Source organism: Mus caroli, chromosome 16, assembly GCF_900094665.2.
Source record: "Mus caroli chromosome 16, CAROLI_EIJ_v1.1, whole genome shotgun sequence".
Lineage (NCBI taxonomy): Eukaryota > Metazoa > Chordata > Mammalia > Rodentia > Muridae > Mus > Mus caroli.
In genome coordinates, this window is record NC_034585.1 from 35,376,388 (window position 1) to 35,386,753 (window position 10,366).

Consider the following 10,366-nt stretch of genomic DNA (forward strand, 5'->3'; position numbering starts at 1 on the left):
ATTGAGAAAATGCCTTACAGCTGGATCTCATGGAGGCATTTCCTCAACTGAAGCTCCTTTCTCTGTGATAACTCCAGCTGTGTCAAGTTGACACAAACTAGCCGGTACACTTGCTAAATCAAGTGAAACACAAAATTCACAAACCCCATTTTATGTCATGAAATGTCTGTATGATTTCAAGAGAAATCTCAGTCTGGGACGTCTTTGGTCACATCTGGCTCCCTCTGGGGAGTTTACATCCACCCAGCTGCCCTAGCTTGCCTCCTTGAATATCATGTCCTCTTGCTGCAGGCGCCTTTGCTCCACCTGGCGCCGACCGCTCTCTTCTGCCTCCCGCATGCGCCGTTGGCGCTCAGCCAGCATGGCAAAGGCGTGGATCCTCCTCTCCTCCTGCAGCCTCACCAGCTCTTTGGACAGGAAGTCGAACATATCCGCCAACACTCTTCCTTCCAGGTCACCCAAGTGGTTTTCAACCACTGACAACTGAAAAACAATAAAAAAGACTCTAAGAATGGTGGCCACTAAGGGTCGAATGATGACTCAAAACGACCAAGCAAGGTCATTGTCAGACCAGCCTTAACCGGAAATGCTATGCTCCAATGGCCCCACCCTGGGGCACTTATTGGGCTATGTAATACAAACTTAGATCTGAGGAAGCAGATTGCCTAGTCTGTCCCTGATGGATCACAGCCCTCGCGTTACAAATGCGACCTAGTGAGACATTTTTTTAGCAACACAGTGCAATTTCTAAAAATTGTATGTAGGAGGTCAGACATGAAGGAAAACAAGAGGCTTCTATTGAAAGGTAATATTGTATTCAATTTAATAAAATGGAATTTCCTAGAAATTCACTCATGACAACTTTTAATTTTTAAATGTCCGGTTCTTTCCTACAAGCTTGAAGGACTTTCAAACATTGAATAGCATGAAAGTGGAAAACCTCAGTACTTTTTAGACTTTTAATAAGTTCAAAGGTATTAACAGTCATCTTTAAAAACACCGCAGGATAAAGCTTAAAAGCCCATGCACCACTGAGGTAAAATAAGGGACCCGAGGAGGGCTCAGTCAGGGGTACGCCACTGATGTGTGGGTATCCGTGCCCTGGCTTTCACAGAAGAGCATTTAAAATGGCTTCTCTGCTCCCCTCCCTCTTCTGGAGCAAAAGGGAAAGTCTCCCTTCTTCCCGCCATGATGGCTCTGCTCTGAGCCCCCTCTGGTTTGTGTCTAAAGGGAAGGGATATATCCAGGTCACAGGGGTAATGACGCTGACTGAGACTGTCTGCCAAGGGTAGTGGTTAGCTCAGCTCCCTCACACACACACATCCTTTCCAGCCCTCAAGTTCAATGTCCTTTTCAACAGTGAACACTAAAAAGGGTGAAGCTAGGGCTTGTCGCTACTCTTACATGCATCAAGAGTGATGCTCTGATATCCGAGAGGGTGGATTCTTTCCCTGTCTCCATGGATCTAAACGCTCTCATTTCCTAAACAGCTAACCTAAGATCCATCCACATCTGCTTGTTCGTGTCCTTGTTCCTTTTTAGGAAACGTAGCCAGGCATGCTCAGGCAGTGCTTAGCAGCCATCACTGCCACAGCCGTTACCATTCCTTCATCCCAAAATGGAGGAGCTGTGTGTCCTGAACAGTTCTCCACAGAAACGGCGGAAGGTAAAAAGACCAGCCTTCTTATGAGTATGGAACGCTCCTCTCCCTCACACTCCTGCACTGGGAACCTCCCTAGGACTGAAGTTGAACAGTCTTTGGAGGGGTGACAGTATTTCCCAATAACCCTTCCCATCTTGCTTAGCTGACAGTGAATATCCACTCCATAGGTTCCTTAGCTCTATGTGCCTCAAAGAGCCAAGGAGAGAATTTTTCCCATCTTACCTTGGGCCTACTGCTCTCCTGGCTTTGCGCTCCCTGTCTGAACATCTCCAAGACACCAGAACCACCAGATGCAGACACTCTAGGTCCATATTATCTTTATCTGTCATCCGTCCTACTTTTAGGTGGCACGGCGTGTGACTCTCTTACTGTCTCACCTCCAACCTTGCCCCTACTCTCCCAAGCCCACTGAATGTCAATGACATTGATGTCATATAAAATTGAACACTCCCCCATAGGGTCACTGACCTATGGCACTGCTGTCTTATCAAAAAAGTGAAGCTGTTGTCATTCCCAAGTTGGTTATTATTTGTGCTCAGTTCCCATATAGCATAGTATACTATAGAGTTACATGTGTTATTCAAAGTGAGTCAGACAATGTCTCTGTAAGTACTACAGCTTTAACACTAAAGCTCTGTAACTGGGCAGAGATTTGTTGTTGTTAGTTTAGCAACAAGGGGTAGAGCAGGGGAGCCTGATGAGAGTCACCAATCATTGTGAGGCACAGGCATATTTAATGGGCAGCATAGCCAGCAAGAGCAATCCACATGGGATGCCAAATGTTTTCATGTTAACTTTTGTAACTTATTCAATCTTTCTGCTAAGCCCAGGCTTGAGAGAGTTCAGCAGAGTTATTAAATAAACGTTTACAAAAACTTGAATTGGAATAAAAAAATCTTTGGAAAAGGTATGTTTGTTTTCGGTTTTTTGAGACAGGGTTTCTCTATTTAACAGCCCTAGCTATCCTGGAACTCTTTTTGTAGATGAGGCTGGCCTTGAACTCACAGAAATCAGCCTGCCTCAGCCTCCCAATTGCTGGAATTGAAGGACTGCACAACCACTGCTCAATCTCTTGTTTCTTTGGCTTGTCTTGTTTTGTTCTGTTTTGTTCTGTTCTGTTCTGTTCTGTTTTGTTTTGTCTTGTTTTGTTTTTAAGTACAGTGAAAGAGCGCTGGTTCCACTCAGCTGGGGGCCGCCCCCATTCATATTTTGGGCTGCCCAGAATGCTGTGCTCCTGGCTGTAGAATAATTTTTATAATCCTTTCATCTATCGTTATTCCAGTGCCGTAATAACAGTAACCACCCTCGAGGGGATGTACTGCAAGTCAGAAAGGGCGCAAAGGGAGCAAAGGGCAGAACCTTGTCCTCATGCAGGTTCCTCTGCCGCTGTAGAGCCAGGGTCACTTGCTTCTCTGCTTTCTTCACTAGCTTGTCATCCTCTTGCAGGGCATGACTGGTGCGCAACTCCAGGATCAACTCCAGCCGCTTCTCCTTGCCCTCAAACATCTGCAACAAAGCAAATCCAAAAAGATCTGCCTGTTATCATGTGCCAAGACTGCGAGGGCCACACAGTGAGCTTGGAGACATGTGTGAGAGAGTTCCGTGCCGGCTGCTTGCTAGTTCACCAGCTCGAACCCACTCTCTTGAGCACTCTGTGCAGGGATGCTGGTGTACATGAGGGTCCCCTCCTCCTCCCTCTGCCCTCCCCATCCCTCTCTCCCCTCTCTCTGTGGGTATGGGTATGAATGTGTGGATGTGTGCTTTCAGTGTGCTGCTTTCTGCATCGGACACAGACAAGGTAGTAACTACAGGGTCATGTTAAGGAAATAGAGTCCTCCACTCAATTACTGTGCCCTCCTTTAAAAAAAAATCTTTTAACCTGAAATGGCAGTTGAGGCCAGTTTGCTTTTTCAAGGAATGAGCCTCCTGCCTCATAGTACACAATGGGCTATCTGAAAGGCACTGCCTGATTCACAGTGCTGAGCTCAGGTGCTCGCCAGCTGCCCTGGACTTGTCAGGTCTGAGTCTCCTGAGAACTACAGTCCTCAGGAGGGAGACCCATGAAAGAGGGCTTTATAGGCTGTGAGCTCTGCTGCAGCAGCAGAGATCATCCCGCCAAAGCTTGTAAAGTTAGGAGCAGCACAAGGCCTGCTGGTTGTTAGGGGTACACCCCTCAGACTCAAATTACTTCCCGATAAAATGAGATTCCTAGTAAGAAAGAACCCCAGAGGATACACACGATATAATGAGGGCACGCGGCAGGAGTCACACACCAGATGAGCAGCAAGTCTGGGGACGTAGCAGTTCCCCAGTTCGGTTTGTGCAGGCTGAGTTACAGCTGTGGCCCCCAGCAAGCAGGTACTTCCTATTTTCTTACCCTTGTGTGGCCCAGAGGGACAATGATGTGGGGGGGGGGAGGCCGGGAGGGGGAAATTAACTAAATTAATTCTATAATACATCGAAACAGGGGAGCAAGGTACAGGAAGGAATTCGCCTATGCAGCAAGCACAGACAGTTTCCATTGTTTCCTCTCAGGGGAGAAGTGCTGGCCCAGTGGTCAGACCTACGCACCATGTTCTGCACGACTCTGCCCCGGAGTAGCTTCTGCAAGTAGATCACAGCCATTTCTATTTCTCCTTCTTCCTACAGAGACAGAGAGGGGAGCAGCCTGAGAACAGCAGCAGCCTGGGGAAGCAAACAGTTTTTGAAGATTTCAAGCATAAGGGTGCGATAGACGCCAAAAGAATTAAAAGAGGGGAAGATGGGGCTCTGCTCTCCTCGAACACACCGTGTCTTAAGGGTTACCTACTGCATCATTAAAATTCATCATTCTTAGTTTATGAATAATACATCACTAATGAGAGCCTAAAAGAAAGGAGCGATGGCATCGCCAGACTAGCCTTCCGCGTGGAGCCCCTTCCAGCAGAATCGTTCTGCATCCACAAGTACAGCTAATAATGTCCTCTAGCGATGAGACTTTCATGTTTGCTTATGAGCAATGAAGAAAGCAGGTAAACTGGGGGAGGCTTTTCACATGAGTTAGCTACACTGGCAAAATCAGGATACAGTGGCTAAGAGTCACCATCTGCAAAACTTGACTGAAATAAACGTGTCAGCATGAAGAGAGCCAGAGACCCCAGCGTGCTCCGCCCTAAACGGGGCAACTCTACCATTCCGCTCCTCCAAAGGTTCAGAGATTATCGTGGAGGAGGGGACAGAAAGAGGGTAAGAGACAGAGGCAGCAGGCGACTATAAGTAAATGGTATTTTCTGGATGTGACAGTACCATTGCCCACACGAACTCACAATGGGTGTGTTACTGCACACTAGAGACCTGCACAAGATCAAACCCACCAAAATCCCTGGATGCATGGGGCGCGGGCTCATGAAATCTCACCTCTAGCCGATGAGCTACTAGCAGTTGATTGTGGTAGGGGAAGGAAGACAGTTCTCTTCGGGAATGCAACCCTGAGAGGTTACCCATGCCCCAGTACATGGCCATGTGCCCTTATACAACCCACAAAATATCAGTGGGGTTTTAAAAGAGCATGTGAATACTATTCAGCTCTTAAAAACGAGGGCATTACTGATTTTGCCGGCAAATGGATGGAACTAGAAAATATCATCCTGAGTGAGGTAACCCAGACCCAAGAGGACATGCATGATAGGAGCCTAGCATGTCTGTCCTCTGAGAGGCTCTGCCAGCAGCTGACTGAGACAACTGCAGATATTTACAGCCAACCATTAGACTGAGCCCAGGGACCCATATAGAAGAGTTAGGGGAAGGACTGAAGGAACTGAAATGGATGGCAACCCCATAGGAAGACCAATAGTGTCAACTAACCTGGACCCCTGGGAGCTCCCAGAGACTGAACCACCAATCAAAGAGCATACACCAGGTGTTCTGAGACCCCAGGCACATAGATAGCAGAGGACTGACTGGCTTGTCTGGCTTCAGTGGGAGAGAATGCACCAAATACTGTAGAGACTTGATGCCCCAGAGAAGGGGAATCCCCTGGGCAAAGCACCCTCTCAGAGAGGAAGAGGTGAGGGGATGGGGTAAAGAACTCTGGGAGGGGGGAACCGGGGGGGGAGCAACATTTAGGATATAAATAATCAATTAATTTTTAAAAAGAGCACATTTGCTGGGCAGTGGTGGCACATGCCTTTAATCCCAGCACTCGGGAGGCAGAGGCAGGTGGATTTCTGAGTTTGAGGCCAGCCTGGTCTACCTGTCTCAAAAAACAAAACCAACCAACCAACCAAACAAACAAAAAACCCAAAACAAAAAAACAAACAAACAAACAAAAAGCACATGAAACTGGAAGGAATGTATGGTGGAGGAGAATAAGGAAGGACTTAGGCAGAGAATGAGAGTCCTGTTCAAAAGATGTTATCTGCTTGTGTAAAATGGATGTGCGTCAAAAGAAGTAAACCTGGAAATCCCATTAAGGCTTCTCAATATAAAATCGATCAGCAGGGCAGTGGGGGAGCTGACGCCTGACAGACAAGGAATAACTAACCGTGTGAGCAGAGTCTGGAGAGGGAGCCTTTCTTGGCCCAGTAGTGGAGAGCCAGCTAGTCAGTGTCCCTTCAGAGTCCCCCAAAGAAAGCTACAGATGTTAGAGGCTCTCACTCACCTGCTGCATCCCTCCTCTGAGAATACGCTGCAGTCACCTGTGATCCTGTTACCCTGGACTCCCTCCCCAGTGCTGAGGTTACAGGGACTTGCCACCATATGAGGTCAGGCCTGCCTCCTTCTCCATCTCTCCTCTCCTCCTGTTTCCTTCTCCTCTCCCCACTTCCTCCTCCTCCTCTCTGTAACTCCGGATCCAGGGGAATCCAACACCTTCTTTTGTTCTCCATGGGTCAATGCATGCATGTTGTGCACAGACACAAGTGCAGACAAAATAGCCAGATACGCGTAAAGCAGAAGAAATAGAACTCGAAAGAAATTTAAAAGAGAAGGAACTGATTTTACATCACAGCTTGAGACACTAACACTGTTAGCTCCTATTTGTTTTCTACCCAAACTACCCTAAGCACGAGCCAACTGAAGTCCTTGTAGGTAGTGTTTCAAAGAAAAGCTTCAGACTTACATAGGAAGCCATTTCCAAGGAGGGGGTTGGAAGCCGAGCCTGAGAGATGGGATTTTTTTGCAGGAATCGCAGAGATTTCGTTCCTTCTAGACCTTTATTCTTCTTATCCACCAGTGCCTGAAATAAATACCAACTGATGTCATCTTGTTCTCTCCAGTGCCAGATCTAGACTGTGTATCTGAGTATCAGAGTCTCTAAGCCTATATTCAAGGTTAGCCAAGCCAGTTCTGGCTGGTGTATTTGTATTCACACAGTGTGCTATCACACTCTTAGGAATACATTAACCACTAAACAAATACAGCGTCTATTTTCAAATAGATATTAGTTGATGTTATGCTATGTGCGTGTGTACATGCCTGAGTGCACATGTATGCACTATGTGTGTGCTTCAGAGGTCAGGAGCGGGAGTTGGGTCACCTGGAACTGGAGTTACAGGTGGTTGTGAGCACCATATAGGTGCTGGGAACTGAACCCTGGTCCTCAGCAAACCAAACCTGGGTCCTTTGCAAGAGCTCTACGCTCTCTTAGTTGCTGAGTCATCTCTTCAGCCCAGACCAGGTTTTGTATCAATTTCCATCAAGGATCTCTGGGATTTGGGGATTTTTTTTTTTTTTTAATTTTAGAGGGTTCTGTTCTATGTGCACGTACACATAAGCCCAGGCACCGCTTTCATAGGTCACTTATTGTTTTCAAAAAATATCAAAGATCGGAGATTCTCCTGTGTAGAGGGTGGGTCAATAAATGTTTGGTATGCTTTGCTGGAGAACATTAGACAACACTTGTCTCTAAGTGTAGAGGGGCCTTGCCTTTTTGCCTGGAAGTATGTGAATTAAAAAATATCAATTAACTCATTTCCAGGTGACAGGGTATGTGCAGTTTTGTATTTTTACAGGTCCCCTCCCCTCCTTTTATATCCCCCAATCCCCATCAAAATCATACATAAGGTTTATTTCAGCAATTCAACCTTAGCATCAGGGAAATTCTTTAAATTAAAAAGCACCAGGAGTTCTTGTGTTTGTGATTTAAAGCCTATACCTCGGTTAATTTTTGTCATAAGAGAATTTTTTTTACTATATTTCTTCATAAGAATATAAGCAAGTGATGTTTAAAGAAAAGCACAGCACCAACAGTTGAAGCTGTTAAAGGTGTACAAAGTGGGCTGGAGAGATGGCTCAGTGGTTAAGAGCACTGGCTGTTCTTCCAGAGGTTCTGAGTTCAATTCCCAGGTGGCTCACAACCATCTGTAATGGGATATGATGCTCTCTTCTGGTGTGTCTGAAGACTGCTACAGTATTCTCATATACATAAAGAAGTGTACAAAGTGTGAATGACATTTAGCACCTCCTAACTGTGGTGGTAAGGGAACCTCTGAGTTCATGCGAAACAAAACCAGCAGGGGCTGCTGCCAGCTCTGGGCAGCCAGGACTCAGGGAAAGCAGCGGAGACACAGCAGTGGGGGGCGGATACTAATATGCCAACAGCTGGGGAGCCCAGAGAGCAGAGCCCTGGGACACACCACAAGAAACCATGGGGAAATGGGAGTGTGTATGTACGGCTGAAACAGACATGTCATTTATGTAAGAAAATCTGGCAATATCCATCAAAAAGATAGATGTGCACATGTTGTGTGGACCGGCAATTCTGTGTCTGGGAACATCATATGTGTTCACCCATATACGAAATGGTGGAGACAAAAGTCACTGAAACACTGAGCTCAATGCTAATAATTCAAAAAACAACCTAAATATCTACTATGGTGGGGGCATACAAGACTCCATCATTGAAGTGTAAAACACAGTAATATTGACACAGATAGACACTCAGTAAGAAGCAAGAGCAGAACAGGATATTTTATATATTTATAACTTAGGTGAGCAAGTTTAGGGCAGAGCTGCGGCTCGATGATAGGTGTTGGTCTGGAGTGCTTGGCGGCCTGAGTTCAGTCCCCAGCACCAGAAAGAAGAAAGTTTTAAGAGCTGCCTTATGGGGAGCTGGGGAAGTGGTTGGGTCAGTGAGGTGGTTCCCAAACAAGTGTGAGGACCTGAGTCGGACGTCAGACGTCAAAGAATCTACTTATGATGCCACAAGAAGCAGTGCTCACCTGTAATCCAAACCCTGGGGGTGCGGGTGGGGGTAGCGGTGGGTAGAGGATCCCTGGGGCTCGCTGGCCAGCCATGTAAATCAGCAATCTACAGGTTCAGTGAAGGACAGTCTCTCAACATACAATAGGGTGGTAGGTGAGCAATTGAGAAAGACACCCATCATTTACCTCTGGCCGACGCATACACGCGCACCTCCCCCCCGCCGCGCCCCCCACACACTTCATTTTTTTTTTTTAATCCAATGAAACTGGGCATGGTGGCTTGCTCAGTCCTGTAACTCAGTGCTTGGGAGGCCAAAGCAGGGGAGTCATGAATCCCAAGCTAGCCCAAGTCACACAGTGATACTCTGCATCATTACAGATACATTTTTTTTTAAAGTTGTTAGTCTAGTGTTATTGTGTGTGTGTGTGTGTGTGTGTGCGTGTGCACAAGCACACATGGGTATGTGCAGATAAATGACAACTCTTAGAAGTTGCCTCTCTCTTTCCACCCTATGGGTCTTGGGGATTGAATGAGTTCAATAGGTCAGTTCAGGCATTAAGTAGCTTTACTTGCTGAGCCAACTCACCTGTCCATTAAAAAAAAAATGTGTTTTTCCAGCGAAATTTCTTACCAAGAACAACCTGAAAATACTATACTGTGGCAACTGTTTCAGGCCATTCTGGGTATTTCTCCTCTGTGGTTTCTATGCCATAGCTCAGGAAGCAACTTTGGAAGACAGTCCATCATCCTCCCCTCAGACAGTCCTGGATTCTCAAAATAGTGCATCCTTGCAGAGATGCTTTCCGTGACAACCTGGTACTGAGGAGTCTCTTCAGCCCAGTTTTCCAAACCAGGAGAGTCCGTGTAAATGCCTCTTGCTCCAAACCCCAGAGGAGAAACAGAAACAAGGGCACCAAAACAGAGCAACACTATCAATACCTACAGATACTTCAGACATCAAACGTGGCCCAGCTACCAGCAAGACTAATAGGATGCTACCACGAAGCCAATTTATCTCAGTTATTATCTGATGCCAAACTTTAGACTGTCAAGTTTTAAGCAATATGCTCGAAAGTATACCAAAAAGACAAGGCCGGGCAGTGGTGGCGCATGCCTTTAATCCCAGCACTTGGAAGGTAGAAGCAGGCAGAATTTTGAGTTCAAGGCCAGCCTGGTCTACAGAATGAGTTCCAGAATAGCCAGGACTACACAGAGAAACCCTGTCTCGAACCCAACCCCCCACTCCCAAAAAAAGAAAGTTAGAAATCTTCGTAGGTCATATGTCATATGAAGGGATTATTCTCAGACTACAATAGGAACTCTCGAAGCTATCAAATAGAATGATAAAACACTATGCAGTTAAAAAATTATGAATTATCAGTTCTAGAGATTTCCATTTCATAAGCCAGGTGTGGTGGTGCACGCCTTTAATCACAGCACTTGGGAGGCAGAGGCAGGCAGATTTCTGAGTTCGAGGCCAGCCTGGTCTACAGAGTGAGTTCCAGGACAGCCAGGGCTATA

At 46.4% G+C, this 10,366-nt stretch overlaps 1 protein-coding gene across 1 annotated transcript in view; it reads right to left on the reverse strand.

Annotated features, from left to right (window-relative positions):
- Nucleotides 1-10,366, reverse strand: part of Maats1 (MYCBP associated and testis expressed 1) — a 44,615-nt gene that overhangs the window by 6,983 nt on the left and 27,266 nt on the right. The window contains exons 11-14 of the mRNA XM_021184911.1: nucleotides 6,762-6,878; nucleotides 4,235-4,306; nucleotides 3,023-3,169; nucleotides 262-483 (exon numbers count right to left, since the gene is read on the reverse strand). Coding sequence (XP_021040570.1) covers nucleotides 262-483; nucleotides 3,023-3,169; nucleotides 4,235-4,306; nucleotides 6,762-6,878 — 558 coding nt within the window. The remainder of the gene's footprint in view (nucleotides 1-261; nucleotides 484-3,022; nucleotides 3,170-4,234; nucleotides 4,307-6,761; nucleotides 6,879-10,366) is intronic.